The sequence below is a fragment of the Artemia sp. Qi Xiang Cuo genome, chromosome 11 (assembly GCF_049724085.1).
Source record: "Artemia sp. Qi Xiang Cuo chromosome 11, ASM4972408v1, whole genome shotgun sequence".
NCBI lineage: Eukaryota > Metazoa > Arthropoda > Branchiopoda > Anostraca > Artemiidae > Artemia > Artemia sp. Qi Xiang Cuo.
In genome coordinates, this window is record NC_142804.1 from 66,365,439 (window position 1) to 66,386,138 (window position 20,700).

The 20,700-nt window shown below is 36.7% G+C and overlaps 1 protein-coding gene across 2 annotated transcripts in view; it reads right to left on the bottom strand.

The window, feature by feature from the left end:
* Positions 1 to 20,438, bottom strand: part of Syn1 (Syntrophin-like 1) — a 71,532-nt gene extending 51,094 nt beyond the window's left edge. For both annotated transcript variants that reach the window (XM_089096959.1, XM_089096957.1), the window contains exons 1-3: positions 20,302 to 20,438; positions 8,298 to 8,515; positions 6,154 to 6,278 (exon numbers count right to left, since the gene is read on the bottom strand). In XM_089096959.1, coding sequence (XP_088953085.1) covers positions 6,154 to 6,278; positions 8,298 to 8,490 — 318 coding nt within the window. In that variant the 5' untranslated portion in view covers positions 8,491 to 8,515; positions 20,302 to 20,438. The remainder of the gene's footprint in view (positions 1 to 6,153; positions 6,279 to 8,297; positions 8,516 to 20,301) is intronic.
* Positions 20,439 to 20,700: the final 262 nt, after the last annotated feature.

A 20,700-nucleotide genomic window follows, 5' to 3' on the forward strand; every position in this document is an offset into this window, starting at 1 on the left:
CTCTATATCTTATCCTGTAACTCTATCTCGGTTTAGCACATTCTCAAAACGTTCAGCCTATCTCTCTTTTAACTCTTTCCTTCTCCCTAATTATGGCCCCGTTCCTATCTTTAACTGGGCTAAGTCCGGAATGACTACTCCCTCCCTTTTATCGTTTAGAAATTAAAATATTAACGAGGGAATTATTGTAATCATAATATGCAGAATAAAAAATTGCATCATTTGCACAAACACCCATTTTCTGTAAAAATCAACTATACTCGTACACGTGCAACTAGACCCCAGCGCCACGCCGGCGCACCAACCGAACGCCGCCAACGAAAGGCCCGGTTGACCGCCGCCGAAGTGTCGCAATGCCGCCGGTACGCCACACGCGCGCAGCCACCGGCAGAGGTGGTGGCCTTCGGTTGACTGAATTAATTTTGGGGCAATTCTTTATTGCGTCAACCGCAAAGTCGGATCTTTTCTTTTCTCGTGTGGTTAAGTATTTCGATTTTACTGATTAGGAATCAAGCAGGGCTTGCACTATCCACGAATTTTCGGGGATTTTCCCGAAAATCTATGTGTCACCCCCAAAAAAAATTGGTTCACCGAATCCCCGGAAATCACCCAATCGAGGTACCACCCCTAGTGATTTATCAATAGTGACTATCCCTGCCAAATATTACCTTGTATACCATAATTCTTATTACTCTCTTGTTCGTTAATTTTCGTGTCTTGTATTACTTTGCATATAAACCAGACTGATACAATTGCAATATTCACGGTTCTTCATATCTTGACAAAAGTATCTTATTTATGAAATTAAATTTAAAAAAAACAAGATTTTTAACTGAAAGTAAGAAGCGACATTAAAACTTAAAACGAACAGCAATTTTTCCCTATATGAAAGGGGCTGTCCCCTCCTCAAATCCTCGTTCTTTACGCTAAAGATTTTTACTTTTTTTAAAAGGAGGGTGGTAAAAAAGAATCAAACTTTACCTAACAGAACGCGGCTTTGAGGCGGGGATAACTCCTTTCATATACGAAATGATTGCTGCTAGTTTTAAGTATTAATGTCACTCCTTACTTTCAGTAAAAAAAAAATTATTTTTTACTTAATTTCTGAACGTTTTTCAACTAATACGGGTTCGATTTTGGCTCACCGTGCATGAAAATTAAAACACAATTTGCATATTAATTTTGGCAGATTTAATCCAAATATGAAGGGTCGCACCCTGTCCAATACCTTGCTCTTTACGCTAGTTCTTGTTAACACTTTTAAAAAAGCTTCCTATTCTAATTAAACAGCCCCTGAGTTTCAATTTTAGCAAACAGTCAAAATTTAGCGTAAACAATAAGGTATTGAGGAAGGGGCAGCCCTTCATATATGGCATAATTTCTGCTCGTTTCTCACACAATGCCGCTAAATCTGGCTCACCCTCTATGAAATATACCCCTCCCCCTCTAGGAACACCTCCGTGGAAATTTAATTCAACGTAAAGTGCACCCCCCCCTCCGTTAAATTCCTTCCAGACAGTTCCTTCCTCGCTGAGAATCGCCCCCTCTCTGTAAAATTGCTTGTGGACGATTCACCCTGAAAGATTCGCGCGTAAAAAAAGCCCCCGGGTAATCCCCCCAGAACATCTCCATATAAAAAATTTGGCAAAGAGAATGTAAGACAATTAAAAAGAATTTCGTATAGTAATTCTGCCAAACCCCCCAATGTAACATTTCCCCTAGAATATTCACTCATCAGAAATTTCCCTGCCAAAGGAAGATTCTCTCCTTAGAAATCCACCCCAAGCACAACCCGCCCTAGAAAGGCTGTATACTTCCCAATAACAAATGCTATATGTAAACAATGGGCAAAGTTCACAACTTGCAGCCCTTCTCCCGGGGACTGTGGCGGGCCATTTTACACCTAAAGACATAGTTATTAGATTTTTCGACTATGCTGAACAAAATGGTTATCTAAAAATATCAATCCGGTTACTTTGGGAAAAAATGAGCGTGGAAGGGGGCCTAGTTGCCCTCCAATTTTTTTTGTTACTTAAAAAGGACACTAGAACTTTTGATTTCCGTTCGAATGAGCCTTCTCGCAATATTTTAGGACCACTGGGTCGATATGACCACCCCTGGGAAGAAAAAAACAAACAAATAAAATGCATCCGTGACGTTTCTTCTGGCAGAAAAAAAGAATACAAAATTCCACATCTTTGCATATAGCTTTAAATCTCTACAATAGGGTTATCTGATACGCTGAATCTGATGGTGTGATTTCATTAAGAATCTATGACTTTAAGGGAGATCTCCCCCCTTTTTCATAATAAGTCAAATGTTACCAGGCTCGTAACTTTTGATGGGTAACACTAAACTTGACGAAATTTATATATTTGAAATCAGCATAAAAATCCTCCCTTTTAATTAGATTCCTTAGATCTTATTGACTGCCACAGCGAATCTATTATCTATTATTTCAACTATTATGCAAGGGATCTTAAACGCTACAGCCATTCCCTTTCTACAAGATTTCAACTTCTCTTGATGAATAACGAAGAAGACCAGCGTCCAGCCAGCGACTTGCGACGCTTTTAACTCATGAATAGGCCGGAATCTTTTGTAAATTCAAGCTGGGATTTGAGAAAGACTGATGAAAACATTAATGGCTGCGGTCAACATTGATCGCGCCGGCGGCACGCCACCAGCATCTCACCGGCGGCGGCGCGAAAAAATCATCGGCAGCGCGCCACCGCTGCTATTTTTGGTCCCGCCGCCACCGGTCTTCCTTTATCGGCCCGGTGCCGGGATCTATGTGCAACTCTAATAACATCACTAAAAAAAAACAATGCTAAAATTAATAGTGACAATAACACTAAAAACTAACTATGTATTAATATTGCGAAAACTAGTTTTATTTTACATTCAAGAGTAGGTGAGCCCCAGGACATTAATGGAAAAATTTTGTTTGCGAAGGAGTCAGTAAAACAAGCGCATGAAACGCGATACCTTCGTTTGTACCAAGATTACAAATCTTTCATGGAAACGACACAGTGATGTTGCTGCAACGAAAGTCGCACAAGGGGTTGGAGTAATTCGAAATTTTAAAAAAATTTTACCACCACAAATTTTATTTCTTTACATAATGCTTTAGTCCACCCATATATTTCATATGGATGTCTGTTGTGGTCAAGCAACTTTTATTCGAATTTTAAAGGAGTACAAATTCTTCGAGTACAAAACAAAGCTATAGGCTACGACTTATTGGTGGATACTTGGAAAAAGTTAATGACACTGAAACATATTATAATAAACTTAAAGTGCTTAATGTCAGGCAACTTCGTGACTATCAAGCAGGAATTTTCTCGTATCAGTGTTGGAATTGTATCAGTCCTGAGGTATTTCATGGTTTTTACAGGGAAAATAAATCATTTCATAGTAATAGTACCCGTAATGCTGATAATCTTGTGACTGAATACAGAATTGGCTCAGAATGATTGGGCCAAATCGGGCTCCACGTCTGAAAGGGCCCCGCTCTACCATCAAAATATACAATTTAATGAATATTTCCGAAATTGTGAAAATTCCAGTAAGTGTTGCTCTTGGGGCGAGATCAGATTCCAGACTAAAACCAATTAAAAAAACCATGTGATATCAACAATAAATCAGGATAGACTAAAGAGTTTAGCAATCATGTTGACTCACAGTGAAGACTCAGGGAAAATTGATTCTAAAATCGTTTTAAAAGCATTTGTAGAACAAAAAAATTAGAAATATGTAATTTAATGTGCCTATATTCGGTGATGTAAATTCCAAAAGGCATTTTCAGCAGTTTCATAATATCTAGGGGACACAAACGTAAATTAAGGTTCGCACAAAATGAGTACAAAAAGAACACAAGAGGACAAAACCGTAAGCTCAAAATGAACAAACTGGACCATCAAAAGAGACAGGATCAAGAGAAGGACCTGAGAAAGGTAAATGTACGACGGGTGATAATGAACAATCTAGACCAGTGGTTCTCAAACTTATTTAGACACTGTACCCCTTTTTACCCACAATACATTTTAGGTACTACTTCTCAGTTACCGGCACTAAGCAAACTATAGCTAAAATATAAATAAAATCGCCAGTTTTAGAGTTTAAGGGTTATTTTATTTGTTTTTGTTGGCCGGCCGCGTACCCCCTAAACATTGTTGAGTACCCCCCAAGGGGTAAGCATACCACAGTTTGAGAACCACTGACCTAGACCATCAATAGTGACAAGACCAATCCAAGTAACTAAGGCAAAAGGCACTGAAAAATGTCTGAAGCAAAGATAAACGAAAATAAATATCAAAGAGATATGTAGTTAAAATATTAGTGAAACGGACTATTAGAACAAGTCAAACACGAAATTGAAGAATATAGAAATATGCAATTAAAAGATAAGTGGCAGCGAGAATCACAACGACTCAAAGACGTAACTGAAGAAAAAACAATATGCGGTTACAGGACATGCGATAATAAGGATCAGAAAGAATCAAAATGAAGAACAGAGAAACGTCTGGTTAAGAGATATACGACCGAGAGAACAAAGAAGTATGCAGTTAGAAAATAATCAGCAGCGAGAAATACAAGCGACACAGACCATGTCAAAAATGAAAGTGAAGAACAAAGAATTGTAGGGTTAGCTGAAAAACTACAGGAAGTATAAAGAGTGTCAAAAATGGCAGTGAAGAAGAAAGAATTGTCTGCTCGATAGAATTCGATAGTAAGAATGATATATATACCAAAATGCAGAAGGAAAAAAGAGGTACCTACGTACATGATGGTACACATTCGAGAATAAACCGATTTTATCTGTTTGTATTAAGAGACATTTAGCTTACGCTCAGTGGAAAACAAGTGCCAGGTGACAGAATACACTTGACTCATATAGTTTGGGCTATATATATTTGCTTATTAGGGGGTGGGGGTAAAGTATTTTTAAAGCGTGAAGGTAGAAAACAAATCTTACTTCATTATCTGCAGAATAACTATGGCGCACATATTTTGCGTGCACACCCGGTTTATTTTACTCCCCCCCCCCCCCGTCTAATGTGCAAAAATACAACCCAAATTTGTGTCTAAAGTATTATATTTTCATTATATCTTGGTATATTTCATTATGATTGATCTAACTTCACTTCTCGAGTGTGTACCATTATGTACACAAGTACCGAAAAAAAAATATGTTAGAAGAACAGGATCATCACAATCTTTGATGTCAACAAATTATGGCATAAAAAAAATAAAAATAAAAAAAAAACAAGTTTTTTTTTAACTGAAAGTAAGGAGCAAAATTAAAACTTAAAACGGGCAGAAATTACCCCGTTATATCAAAGAAGCTGCCCCTTCCTCAATACCTGACTCTTTAAACTAAAGTTTGTATTACTTAAAAAAAACTGTGTAACTGTGCATAAAAGCACAGTTGTCACAAAAAGTCAAAAGCGAGGTATTGAGTAGGGGTAGCCCCTTTCATGTAACGGAATAATTTCTGCCCGTAAGTTCATATCAAGATTGGTTTATATCTAACAACCTCCTCGGGTAAATGCCCCGATGACAAGATTCTAGTCCCCTACTCCTTCTATCCTCCAAAGAAGTCAGGTCAAATCATTATACACAAGAGATATAAATAGGAAGCCAGCTCTAATATCCCATTCCCCCGACAACCTCAGGCAAATGTCCTGACGACACTAATTTAGCCCCAACCCCCTGCGAGCCTACTAAGTTAGGCTAATGACAAGAGGCTGTACCCCACCCCTAAAATGTTGAGATTTCTACAATAGTTCTATTTAATGTGTTACTTTTTCATATAAAACTACTATTTCTAACATTTTCCGAATACGTACCCCCTCCCACCGAAATAAACTCCATACGTACCCCTTTCGAGTGAACAATTTTGCCTTCAACTCAAGTATACAAAGCTTAGAATTACACAATAATATTAAAGCAACTGTTTGCACAGGCGTTCACAACTTTAGTGGGGGAGAGGGGTCCAATACCACAAGAGGTACATATTTTTTAAGTTCTTCTGATGAATTTTTGGGTTTGCTTTGTTCCGCGAGCGAAAAATTTAAGAGCAACATCTTAAGTATACATAAATGTACTCCTAAAGTACAGTTCTAAGAGACAAAAACATGTAACATTTACCTTGAAAATTTTGGAAATCAGAATAGGCATTTTGTTTTCAGCTCCACCTTTGATTGAAATACCAAGGCCTGAGCTTTCCGGCTTGATAACTCTCACCAACCTTTTCTTGCCAGAAGGAGCTGCTTCTGTAAAATCATGGTTCAAATAATGAAGTGAATATTGCGACTTTTAAAAAACAAAGTCAAATAAAAAAAGGGTTTCATTTGTAATATCTTACAAAGACAAAACTATGGTGTTTAATACTCCCTGCAAGGCTGTGAAACATGTCACTCAGGGAAACAGAATAAAACCACTACAAGGATATACAAATTTTTGTAAAAATAAAGATGGTATGAAACAAGCGAAGCCCAAATATCTATATCCAGTTTGTAAATACTACTAATATTATTACTACTACTAACAACTCACTGTAGCACCAAGCCGCCTGAGGCCAACACAGCTACGCACGCTCCTCCATCTCAATCTATTCAAAGCCTCCGTCTTTCCGCACTCCCAGAAAGTTCCCATTTTCTTTGAATCTTTCTTTTGGACACCCTCCCACCCCAACCATAAACGACCTGCTTTTCTTTTAGCCTTAGATAGTTGGTTGAAGAGGACAATATTTGGCAATCAGTTATCCTTCATCTGCAGAATGTACCCTAGCCATCTCAACCTTTATATCATTATAGTCTCAGAAAGCGGGATTTGACCATACTTTTCGTAGAGCTGACTGTTTGAGGTAGAATCAATCTGTTGGCCAACCGAAACGATGCAGGGACAAATTACTATAGAAAACATATAACGATTCCACCGCTGTTTTTCGAAGCATTTACGTTCTCGAGCCATACATCAACATAATCATCGTTCCAGGTGCCGGAACTACAATCTTGACTCGGAGACTTGTAATACTACCTAAGTAAGTGAAGCTGTCCATTTGACCGATCTTTTTTCTTACCAAACATCATCTTTTCATCTTCACTAATTCCTAGCCCTAGCGACTTAGCCTTCTTAACTTTAATTTTCGAAACTATTTTAGCACCCTGAACTCGCAAACCTCTAAAAGTTCATTCATTTTGCTCAGACTTTCATCTAGGACGCTTAAATCATCAGCATAATCTAAGTCCAGGAGAGCTTTACTTCCCCATTTGATTCTTTATTCTCCCATTGCCTTTGCTGTGCTTCTTAGAACAAAGTCCATCAAAATAATCCATACAAAATGGGGATAGAATGCAGCCATGCTTAATTCACTTTAATGAATTTGTCTAGTATACCATGTAATGATAACCTTTAATAGAATGACTCGACGTGAATTTAGTTCCCAGGTTACCAGAGCATAGTGCACCGACTCACAGAAATTATGAGGGAGGAATGGATTTTTAAAAGTCTAGGGGGAAGGTAATTTTGTTATTCTCCAATTTTTTCAATAAAAATAATAAAAATTTATTTTTCAATGAAAATACAAAAATAAAAAGTGTATTTATCAAGCTCCAGGGGAGGGGACCAAAAAATGCTACGAGGGAAGCAAATACCCCCCTCCCCAATTGGCACCATTAACAGAGCATGGACATTGGCAGGGCCCCCTTACAAAAAACAACAGTCAAAGCCCCCTCCCAAAAAACAAGAACACGTTAAAAATGCATACAAACAGGAAAACAAGAAATATCCTCATTACAATCTTGAAAAAAGCAAAGCTCCCTGTCACGCATTCCTCTCCTGGAAAACTTCCTGGCAGCGCTCATGTACCAGAGTTGGCCAAAATTAATACCATGTCTTCACAGGCATACGTGAAGTAGCCAGGATGTTCCTCAAAGAATAAAATTTTGTGAAAAATGTCTGCTGTACCCCATTTCAAGGAATTCCTCGTTTTTTTTGGACATATATTTTTTTTTAATCTAGCTTTAGAGGGGAAAAGAACGTAAACTTAACCAATACGTTACACCTAAAACTTAAGAAACCCTAGAAGCCCAAGTCAAACCAAATTATATTACACGTTGAAGACCTTTAAGCAAAACAATATTCACCGAGGCACATTCGGACACCAGAAACTATGTCAGATGTGACGTTGCATTGCCGTAACACAATTAACTGATTTAAATTACACTACTAAATGCAATTATAAGATTTTTAGCATAGCAGATGTTAGCTGATACATGATAATGACTTACCTAAAGATTTATGCTCACTACTCAGTGGATCCCCAATTCCATTTACAGCACCATCAATTGGATCTTGATTGCTTACATCATTGCTTGATTCAACTGTTACAAACAAATAGCCTGCTTCCAATGACACCAAGGCCTTGTGCCAAGATCCTTTCGCATAAATCTCCAATGCACCCGATCTCTCGTAACTTGTCATGTTGCATGCATGGAAATGCCCAAAACTAGAAGACCAAAAAGTCTGAATTTTACCTCTAATTCTTTACCTTTGTCTTGTTATTTGTAATCTGCTTCTTATTATTATTTGGGTTAACACGGAGACGCTTTCGCATAATATCATCACCAGAATCGAATTCCGGGCCCTGCAGTGTGTTGCTACAGCTGGGTTCGACCTCTGAGTCCCGTATTACCAAGCTGAGGTAAAACCCACTGCGCCACTGCAGGACTCCTACTATTTGAGCTGGATTAAAGGTGACATTCTAGCTTGACAGCTCAACAGAAGGAAACATCTTAATAAAAGCAATGTCATTTAGATTCCTTATTTTATTCTCTTTCTATATATCATATTTGCATTTCTAGCGCTATATCCCCCCCCCCCTCCTTCCTCACCTTTCTATGTATATTCCTAATAATATATGTTTTTTATTGTTTTCATCTCATGATGCATAGTATACTGTAGTGCAGGGCGACTTGAAGCCTGGGGGTGACTTGACATCAGAAGTAAAAAGAAAACAGTTTTGAACTTACCTGGTTGCCTAACTATGTCTTCTAGAGGGGCCCACAATAGCTTAAAATAAAGGCTAGGTTTTGGGCTATTATATGAGATTATCTAAATTAAAGTTTTGACAAGGTGAGAATACAAGAAAAAAAAATATAAATTTTTTCTTTAGTGCTGAACTTTACATGTTGATTTAAGTAGTGTCCAGACAATTTGTTCTACAGGCTAAAACATATTTATTTTTTATTTATTTATTAGAGATTATGAAACCACCATATCTATCACTATCTGATAATCTGGAAGTTACTTGAATTAAATCCAACCACTTTTTCATGTTGAAGGGGGTGACTTCAAACCACTATGAATTGCATGCTTATGGTCATATTTATTACATGACTGGCAGTGTTTTGATAGATGTAGCCTAGGTTTTTCAATTTCTTTATAATACACCAGCAGAAATGGTTTATGTGGTATCACACGTCAGAAATTAAACAAAAATATTGAACCCCTAAGTTTAATAAATGCTTGATGTACTTATGCCATTCCTGAGATGCAGCAAGTGCATCTTGCAGGAACAAAACAAGTGTAAGATCAAGAAATATTTTCTATTGTGTCTGTAAATAGCGTATGTATACGGTAACATTAATTTAACTAAACAAACTTACTAGTGCTACCTGGTGTTGCCAACGCGGTACAATTGTACCGTTTTTGGTACAATTAAGAGGCCGTTTTTGGTACAACAATACGGTACGTTTGGAAATTTTTTGATACAATCAAATTTTCCTTTACATGTTGAACTCAATGGATCCTTTCGAACTCGGATATCTGTTTAAGGTTTAGTTTATCGTAAATTTCCTACTTGTTTTGGCAAAAGTTTAATTTACTCTTCAAATGGTACAAATAAGTCTCTTGTGGTACAATTTTATTTTAAAACTGGTGCAGTTTATTACAAAACGTTGGCAACACTGGTGCTACCAACAAGAATTTATGACATTTTCCCATTTCTTTGGAAACATAAAATTGGACTGTTTTAAAGCAGCAGTCAATTTTAGACGTGGTTTCATATGACCCCCATGACTTGATATAGGACGATATAGCATAGGAATAGCGTTGAAATACATGAGCTGGTTTCAAAGGACCCCCCCCCTTAAGGAGTGACTTGATACCATATATTTTTTAACAACTTGCAGTTGAATTTAAAAATAACATATCTTTCAGGTTTTGAAGACAACATTATAAAAAAAAGTAAAAAACAAAAGGAATAAAGCACTGGAATTTACAGTACCTACTGACAGTGCTGATATCTGTTTCATAACCCTTCAGCCAGGAAGTGTAATGGGGGGTTGAGGGCCAGCCATCCTGTGCTTTTGCACACTCTTCTTGTTTACCTTCTCCAGATTTCTCAAGGTACCCATTAAAAACTGGCTCGACTCTGGCTGATCTTACAAATTCATGCCACTGACCCCCATTCCAAACCAAATAACCAGTAAGACTAGGACTTGAACCCCTGTCCTCATAGACATAACATTCCAAGTCTAGCATGCCAACCACTTGGCTAGGATAGCTTTTATAGAATTAACATATATTATACAGCACAAGTAAGAAGTGACAGTTCTGATCTGCCAAAGTTTGGCCACCTTTTGGTGTAACTGATCAAGCCTTGCTGTGACGAAACACGGACTAAACATACCAGATGATGACTAGAGGAAATGAAAGGCACATATGCTCCCTTCCCTTAGGTCTCCACTAGCGTGCCAGCCAACTACCATGTCTCTATATTTCAACACCTAACACATTCAAAAGGACACTCCTGTTTATCCAACTGAGTACAGCTACATATACACATGGGTGCTTCAATCACAAATGGTTAGACTGTTGCTCCAATTACACTATATGTGCTGCAAGGTTATGAACTAACAAAATATAGTAAAACAAATGAATCACTAAGATATTTAACCATATATGGATGAAAAAATATATAATTTGGCATCAAGTCACTCTGCTCTACTGTAGACTACTGTGTAGCTTCAATCTTGACTCAGCGAAATTGCAGTTTTGACTGAGCAATTACAATGGCATAGTGGATAAAATATTATTTGAAATAATTTAAGAATGTTGATAACAATGGAAGGAAACATAATGAAGTGATCAATAGTATAATAACAACAATAAAAGAATATAAATTTATCACTCACAAAAACAAAATTACTACTACTACTACTAACAACACATTGCAGGACAAAACCACCTAAGGCCAACACAGTTACGCACATTCCTCCTCCATCCCAATCTATTGAAAGCCTCCCTCTTTACACCCTCCCAGGAAGTTCCCATTTCCTTTAAATCTTTCTTTTTGACACCCTCCCACCCGACATGCTTTCCATTTAGCCCAAGACGGTTGGCCAAAAAGGGCAATCTTTGGCAGTTGGTCATCCTTCTTCTGCAGAAAGTGCCCTAGCCATCTCAACCTTTCTTTCATTATAGCCCTAGAAAGGAGGATTGCACCACATTTTTCGTACAGCCTACTCTTTGAAATACAGTCAGTCAGCCAGGTACCCAGAACAATCCGTTGGTAATTTCTTTGGAAAACATCAATCAAATCTTCATCCACTTTTTGGAGCGCCCATGCTTCAGAGCCATATTTGATCACTGTCATCACAGAAGCTTCCAATATTCTAATCTTGGTTTGCAGACTTATCTTTCTATTCTTCCAAACTTTTTTTTAATTGTTAAAAAACACCCTGAGCCTAAGCTATTCTACTTTTTAAATTTTCACTGCTCCCATCATCATTATTAATAATTAATTAAAAAAAACTTTTTCCACAAAACAAGTTTTTCAAGGAAAAGTAAAAAACTCCATTAAAAAAAAAATGACCAAAAATAAAATCAAATAATCTACCAAGCATGGAACTACCACAAATTAGCATCAATAAATAAATGAAACCCAAAACAAACAGAAATTACAATAAATAACCAAGTCAAACTCAAAACAAGCAGAAATTAAGTATGAGTAGGGCTCAAAACTCCTATGCCTTCTCAAGGCCAGAACATAATTTACACTTTACTGAAAAAAAATAATGTTTTTACTTTTATAACTTTAATAAATCAAATAATATTAACATTTTGATTACTAAATATCAGTATATGTATATTAAACTGACAATGCACATTCATTTGTATTTTTTCCAGTAAAGTGCAAATTTTGTTCTGGCCTTGGGAGGGCATAGGAGTTTTGAGTGCAACTTATGTTAATTTCTGCTCGTTTTGAGTTTGACTCGTTTATTTATTGTAATTTCTGTTTGTTTTGGGTTCCATTTATTTATCGATGCTGATTTGTGGTAGTTTCATGCTTGGTAGATTATTTGAGTTTATTTTTGCTCATTTTTTGTTTAATGGAGTTCTTTACTTTTCTTTGAAAAACTTATTTTGTGGAAAAAGTTTTTCAATTAATTTCTGTTCGTTTTATATTGACAAAGTCTTTTCAGGCAAAAGGAAAATAATACTTTAAATCTTTTCGTTTTTCTTAAAGCTTTATAGTTTGGCCTGCTATTTGTATGCTGGAGAAAAATTTTCAGAAATTTTTAACAACATATACCCTATTAAAAATCTGGACATAAATAGTACTGTTTAACTTAGTTTCATACCTCCTCTAGTTGACCTGAAGTGGAAAACTTGATACCATTTGCAAAAAAATCTGTTTACTTTCTTTGATAGCTTTGACACACTCACACTAATTTGATTTGGTTAAATTTTAAGTCAGAAGTAGCCTCGAAAGTTTGAACATAATACCCTCAGTCATTCTTGGGATACTGATGAGATGCCTTATTGGGAATTAGCATTAACACAGTGCATTTTTATTTAATCTTAAGGCAACATTTATTTTCTAAACATGATGGGAAAATGGGAGGGTGGCTTGGGAGGTGGATTAATTATCTTCGAATCACTTTTAACTATTAAAAAGGGCATCAGCCCTTTCTATTTTCAATCGAATGAGCCCTTTTCGAAGTTCCCACAACAACTCCTTCAATACAAAGTACCCTGGTCTAAATAATAACAACAACAAAAAAATAATACATTATACCCACATTGATCTTTACTATAAAGATGTCAAGCCTTACAATCACTATCGACTATTGAAAAGGGCACTAGGCCTTTCGATTTCCAATCAAATGAGCCCTTTCTGAAACGACAACGCTTTCTATAAGCACCTTATATGCCCCCAGGGCATAAATTACAACCCTTACCATAAGGGCTGTTAGGGTGGTTGTCATCCTCTAAGACCTAATTTCTAGAACTTTCAACTAGATGAAACAAAATGATTATCTCAAAATTTTGATTGGATCTGTTTGGGGAAATGGTGGGCATGCGAGGGGCGGTAGTCGCTCTCCAATCACTTTCAACTATTAAAAATGGCACTAGCCCTTTTAATTTCCAATCAAATAAGCCCTTTGGAAGTTTCTATGACAACACTTTCAATAAAAAATCTTATATGCCCCCAGGGCATAACTTACAGCCCTTGCCCTGAGGCCTGAGGGAGTGTCTTTCTCAAAGACCGAATTTCCAGAACTTTCTACTACTTTGAAAAAAATGGCTATCTGAAAATGTTGATTGGATGTGTTTGGAGGAATGGTGGGCGTGAGAGGGGGTTAGTTACCCTCCAATCACTTTCGACTATTAAAAGGGCACTAGCCCTCTCAATTTTCAATTGAATGGGCACCTTTTGAAGTTTTACAACAACTCTATCTATAAAAACCTTATATACCCCCAGGGTATAACTTAAAACCTTTTCCCATGGGGCTCTGGGGGTTTTGTCATAATTAAATACACAACTTCCAGAACTTTCAGCTACGTTGAACAAAATGGCTACCTCTAAACTTTGATTGAATGTTTTTGGGGAAATGGTGGGCGTGAGAGGGGGGTTAATTACTCTCCACTCACATTCGACTATATGAGGAGGTTATCATCCTAAAAGACCAAATTTACAGAAGTTTCAACTATGTTGAACAAAATGGATATCTCAAAATTTTGATTGGATGTGTTTGGGAAAATGGTGGGCGTGAGAGTCGCTATCCATTGTCGCTATCCAATCACTTTCAACTATTAAAAAAGGCACTAGCCCTTTCAATTTGCAATTGAATGAGCCCTTTTCAAGTATCTACAACAATGCTTTCAATAAAAACTTTGTATGCCCCCCAGACCAAAACTTACAACCCTTGCCCCAAGGGCTGTGGGGAGAGGGGTTGTCATCCTTAAAGACCTAATTTTCAAAACTTTCAACTATGTTGAATAAAATGGCAATCTAAAAATTTTGATTGGATGTGTTTGGGGAAAAGGTGGGCGTGAGAGGGGGGTTAGTTGCCCTCAAATCACTTTCAACTATTAAAAAGGGCACTAGCCATTTGAATTCCAAATTGAATAAGCCTTTTTTCAAGTTTCTACAACACAGATTTCAATAAGAACCTTATATGCCCCCAGAGCATAACTTATAACCCTTGCCCTGAAGACTGTGGGGGAAGTTTCCTGCTCAAAGGTATAATTTCCAGAACTTTGAACGTTGTGGGACAAATTGGCTGTCTTAAAATTTTGATTGGATGTGTTTGGGGAAATGGTGGGTGTGGAAGGGGTGTTAGTTGCCTTCCAATCACTTTCCACTTTTAAAAAGGGCACTAGCCATTTCAAATTCCAATTGAATGAGCCCTTTTGAAGTTTCTATGACAATACATTCCATAAAAACCTTATATGCCCCCAGGGTATAAATTAAAACTGTTGCCCTGAGGGCTATGGGGGAGGGGAGGTTGTCATCATCAAAGACCTAATTTCCAGAACTTAAAACTACGTTGAATAAAATGGCCATCTAGAAATTTTGATTGAATGTGTTTGGGGAAAAAGTGGGCATGAGAGGGAGGTTAGTTGCCCTCCAACCACTTTTGACTATTAAAAAGGGCACTGGCCCTTTGAATTTCCAATCGAATGAGCCTTTTTTGAATTTCCTACCTTAACTGCAGCAGTGTTATTCTTGTACATAGCACTAATCACTTTAATGTATTTATCTGACATACCATACAAGGATAAGACCTTCACTAAAGCTCTTCTATCAAAAGAATTGAACGTTTGCTCATAATCTATAAAACTGAGGATTAAAGGTGTTTGATAACTGAGGCAATTCTCAATTATTAACCTTTAACTGGGACAAGTCCACATTGACTACTGCCTCTCAATTTATTAACATGCAGTACAGTATTACACTATTATGCTGTCTAGCTGCATCTTCCAGATCCTTGGCAATTTTATTCATGGCCTCCACTTCACACCTCTTTAGTTCATATTTTAATGCTTTCTCCACTTTCTTTACATTCCTTTTGTTTTCTTGTGATCTATCACTCAGATAATTCTTGTACAAGTCCTTTCTCCTTTCTATTAAACATCAAGATTTTTCTCTAATATTCCTAGCTGCAGTCCTAACTTTCTTCCCTAAGACACCATCAGTAACTTCACAAATTGTTTTTCGAAAATTATTCCAACCATCTCCCCAATTGTCAAATTTTAAACTCTCAAGTTTAGTATTCAAACTATTCTTGAAAAGTTCCTCTCAAATTTTCATCCTGGAGTCTATCAACATCAAAACTTCCGAGGAGGTAGTTAACCTTCTGAAATTTCAGTTTTAAATTAACCCTAGATACTGCTAGATGGTGATCTTTACTTTTAACATTAATAACAGCACTCCTATACACCCTTGTATACTGTATTGATTCTGCCAGTCTTCAGTTTACTATGACATAATCAATAAGGTTTGCTGCCTTACCATCACATGAATACCATGTTAACTTATGGGCAATTTTATGACCAAACACTGTATTGGTTATAACTAGATTGTTATACCTACAAAATAGCAAATGTCTGTAGCAATTACTTTTTTTCTACAACAAATTTACCTAGATTAGGATACAATCTATTCCTATTTCTACCAACCAGGGCATTAAAATCTCCTAGTAAAAACATCAAATTTATACCTGGAACCCTGTGTGTTTGCTCCTGTAACTGTAAGTAAAATTTATCTGAGTCACTAGTATCTCTGTTAGTCGGTTCTACAGGAGCATATACAACTATAACTGATACCCTGAACTTTTTAGTCATGAAATGAGCAATTAATATTCTATTATTAATACCTTCCTAGCCTAAACAAGACTTCGCAGCTTCCTTATTCATTGTGAGCCCTACTCCCTGTCTATGTACCCCATCCTTCCTACCTCAGTAAACAAACTCTATATAACCTAATTTTATGCTTCCTAACCCTGGAATATGAGTTTCTGAAACTCCTACCAAGTCAAGTTCAAATTGTCTGAATTTGTAAGTCAAAATGTTGATACAATAGTCAGTTTTTGATGACGTAACATTCCACATTCTAATTATAATGCTCTTTAAATCATTGAAATTATTTTGGCCTCAGGAAGAGCAATAATCCCAGGTACCAGTTCAGGATGGGGATAGGCAAGCTCTTTGCTCAGCAAAGAGCTTGTTTAGGAGTTGGTTAACATATTTGTAAGTCAGTAGCATGCCAAGTCAAAGATGGTAGCTTTAAGGCAGATAACCTATTAGTATATGGTTTCATGCCAAACACAGAGATAAATTTAGTGGCCCTCCTTTGTACATCTTCTATCAGTTGTATATCACTTTTGTAAAAGGGGCCTGCAAGGCAGGTTCCAAAGTCCATGACTGATCTCACAATTGCCTTGTATAACTACAAAAGATTCCACATATCTAGCTAGCAATAGGTCTTTTTAAAAGTCCAAGGCTTGAATTTGCTATGGAGACTATCAGTGGAACTTTAAGAGGTTATCTACAGTGACTCACAAGTCTTTACCACTGACAAAGATTGGGAATGAAATTGGGGAATGATATCTGGTTATCTTTCACACTTTATTGGTGTTGTGGATTATTGTGGCCATAATGAATTATGACAGATCAGATATATTAGAAGAAAAAAACCACTTGTCTGCAATCAAGTTCTGTTTGCATACAGTATTTTGTCAGATAGGACTAAACCAAATTGTTTTGATAGAAGGTTAGGTGATTGCTGACTTTGGGTACAATAATTATAATAGTAATAAACTGCAATAAAAAGGCTTTCATCTCTATAAAAATTTACATTCACTAAAAACTTGTCAATACTATTCTTGAAAGAGTTGGTGACCACTTCTTGGAGGAGGTTGTTTTATTCCTTGACTACTCAGTATGAGAAGGCCCACCTTCCAACTTCTTTATTGAAAGTGTTTTGTTTTAGCTTAAAGTTGTGTCCTTGCAGGTTGTTTGTGTTGAAGAAAAGTATTTCTATCATTCCAATATTATTCTTACTTGTGACATAGCTTGAAAGTTTCAATAAGATCACCTTAGAGGAGTCTATTGGAGATGGAAGGAAATGACAGCTTTTCCAATCATTTGCAGTAGGAGAGGCCTCTTAGTTTTGGCACAGATTTTGTTGCTCTTCGCTGAATTTTCTTAAGTGCATCAACGTCTTTTTGAGGGTGAGGTCTTATTGTCGTGTGACCATATTCAATGATAGGCCAAACAAGAGACTTGAAAAAAGCTAAGGATGATTTAGGATGAAGTTTCTACAAATAAGTCCAACTACTTTCGAAGCTTTTCTCACCACGGATTTGTAGTGGCTGGTGAATTTTAGCTCAGTGTTTATTATTACTCCGAGGTCCTGCTCAAAAGATGTTTTTGGTATTAGACTGGAGGTAAAGCTATAGATTGACTTGACATTCCATGGTCCAAGGCAGAGGAGGGAGCTTTTGTTTGTGTTGAACTCCATTTCCCACGTCCTCATCCAATTGGCTATCTTGTTCAAGTCGGTCTGCAGTTCTTGAATATCGTTTGGACATTTGGTAGGTCTAAAATGCTGTGTATCATCAGCATAGAGCATGGTATCTGAGTTAGTTTTGTCAGGCAGGTTGTTTACAAAAAGATTGAAGAGCAAGGGCCTAATGATGCTGCCTTATGGAATACTGCTAGATACTTTTCTCACAACTGTGCTAATGTGGCCATGTACTTTCACCCTCTGAGTTTTGCCTGCCAGAAAATTCCTGATCCAGCCAAGAGCTTTGCCTGCAATTCCAGGGTTTCTTAACTTATGAAGGAGCTTTGAGTGAGAAACTTTATCAAAGGATTTACTAAGATCAAGGTATATTGTGTTGAATTGTGTTCATTTGTTGAGGTTTAGTCTCCAAGTGTCTGTAACTAGCAGTAGCTGGGATGCAGCTGCCCATGTCTTAGGAATCCAACTACCTTCTGTTGATTAACTTGTTGGTTAGAATGTATTCTAGAAATCTGTCTACTATAATGGATTCAAGGGCTTTACAAGTGATGCATGTAAGACTTATGGATCTGTAGTTAATTGGGTTTTGTTTTTCACCTTTCTTGAAGATTGGGGTGATAATTGCCTTTTTCCAGATACTAGGGAGTTTTCCTGTATCTATAAGTGCCATAAAGATGAGAGATAGGGGGTCTTGTGACTTGTGCTTCAAGTCCTTTAAAAATGTGAGGGTGTGAGTCTTTGTCAGCATGAGTATGTGGCAAACTTTCTCCAAGTCTGCTATTTTCTTTTGATAAGCTCCACAGTTTCTTGGCTCAGTGTGGGTCTTGTGAGCTAGCACAAAGTTCTTTAAGAATGTGAGGGTGTATGCTGTCTTGGCCTTCAGACTTATTTGTGTTTAGCTTTTAAAGTTTTGGTAGATGGACTCTTCAGATGGAGATCTTATGCAATACCAGAAAGCCTTGGGATTTTCTTTTATATTTTTGGTGACCTTTGAGCTGCAAAACAACATGCTAGTTTTCTTACTTTATTTCTTAAGCATCAGAATAGTCTTTGTCACCATGAGTTGTGGCAAACTTTCTCCAAGCCTGCTACTTTCATTTGATTGCCTCCACAGTTTCTTGGTTCAGTGTGGGTCTTGTGAGCTGGCACAAAGTTTTTTATCCATTTCTGGATTTTATCACAAATGAACCCATACATCTTCTCAAACATCTCAAGACATGTAGTTAATATAGAAAAAAACAATGCTGGCAAGGGTGTCCTGAGGCTCCTTTTATTTGGGGGGTGATCTTTGTAAATTTTACCAAATCTCTGCCTGATTTATGCTGAATTTTCTGCAGAAATCAAGAAATTTGGTAAATTTTGGCCAAGTTTGCAAAATTTCTGTTGAAATTTTTGCCTTTGGCAAACCTTTTAACAAATGCCAAAAATTTGGGGAGGGGGGGTGGCTGCATGCCCATACTTTGCTTAGCAATAGATTTTGCCTGCCTGCAACCTCAATTTTCATTAGATATGCCCCAAGGCCAAGTGAAATTTAGCTAAAATGAGAGTGAAAATGTCATTTAATTTGTTTTTAATGCACTTTCATTATTCAAGAATTGCTTCTGGGGCTAGTTTCATCTAGAGCCCTTAAAGGGGCCCCAAAGTTATTTCATTTTGTAACCACAAAAAGAAGTTATCAACACTAATAAGTTATTGAAAAGTGGTTAAAAACATATCACTAGTTTATAAAAAAATGATCAAGACTGATAGGCTATATTCCAAAAATATTTAGTTAGCCTATAATAACTCAACCTCATGTATTAGGCAAGTAAAATATAAACTGTTTTCCTAAGGTTTCAAGTTTTTCAAATGTTGTTGACAAAAATAGCACTGAATTTTCTGATTTGAAACTTTGCTGTTAACAATTCAGGGTATATATTTACACATTGAGTAATTTTGTGGGTGGGTACCTAAGGGTGAGGGTGGGTAAAATTCATGGTAAATTTGCAGTTGGCTATATAATTTAGATAGAATGAAAGTGAAAACATCAGTTGATGCTTTTTTATACTCTTTAATTATTCATATAAAATACATTTGGGGCCATTTAAGGGCTCAAAATAAAATTAGCCCCAGAAGCAATTCTTGAATTATGAAAGAGTATAAAAAGAGGCATCAAATGACATTTTCACTTTCATCTTAGCTAAATTATGTGGCCCTCTAAAAATTTACCAGGAACTGTCATTGTGCACATTTACCATTTCTTCCTTTGGAGCTGTCATTCTAGAAGGTTATGTGATCAAACCTTCTTTAAGAGAGTAGCCTACTACTTCTTCCTTACTCTATTATGTATTCATTACTAAATTCAAAGGATATCTGCAGTAAAATATCCTAAGGTAGCCTACAAAATATAAACCCTATTAGCCTAGGTCCAATGTTTATGGTAAATATAAAGGCATGATTTATCTACTGATAAGAAATTTTATCAAATTGAACATTACCTTTTCTGCTGATATTTAAAAATCTAGCCACTTGATCCAACAAAAGTAATATATCATCATTTAGGCCAATTCATTCTTAAAATATTTTTGAAGAATTCTATTTAAATAAATTATGAATGATCTATTGACATCTATTAAAATTCACATACTACTCATCAGAGTTGCCGCCAAAAAGCAAAGTAAAATCACCCATTTTCTCTTAGAAAAAATCACCAGAAGACCAATAAGCGGTAAAAACTTTGTTACAACGAATGCATCCATATCTACTAGGAAAGTGTCATGTACGTCTTGTAACAGGTAGCAAATAGCACTTTAGCAGAAGCTGTCACAATTACCCTCGCTATCTAAGCCTCAAGTAGTAAGATTCAATGGAATGGATTGAGCATTTTCACTTGAAAA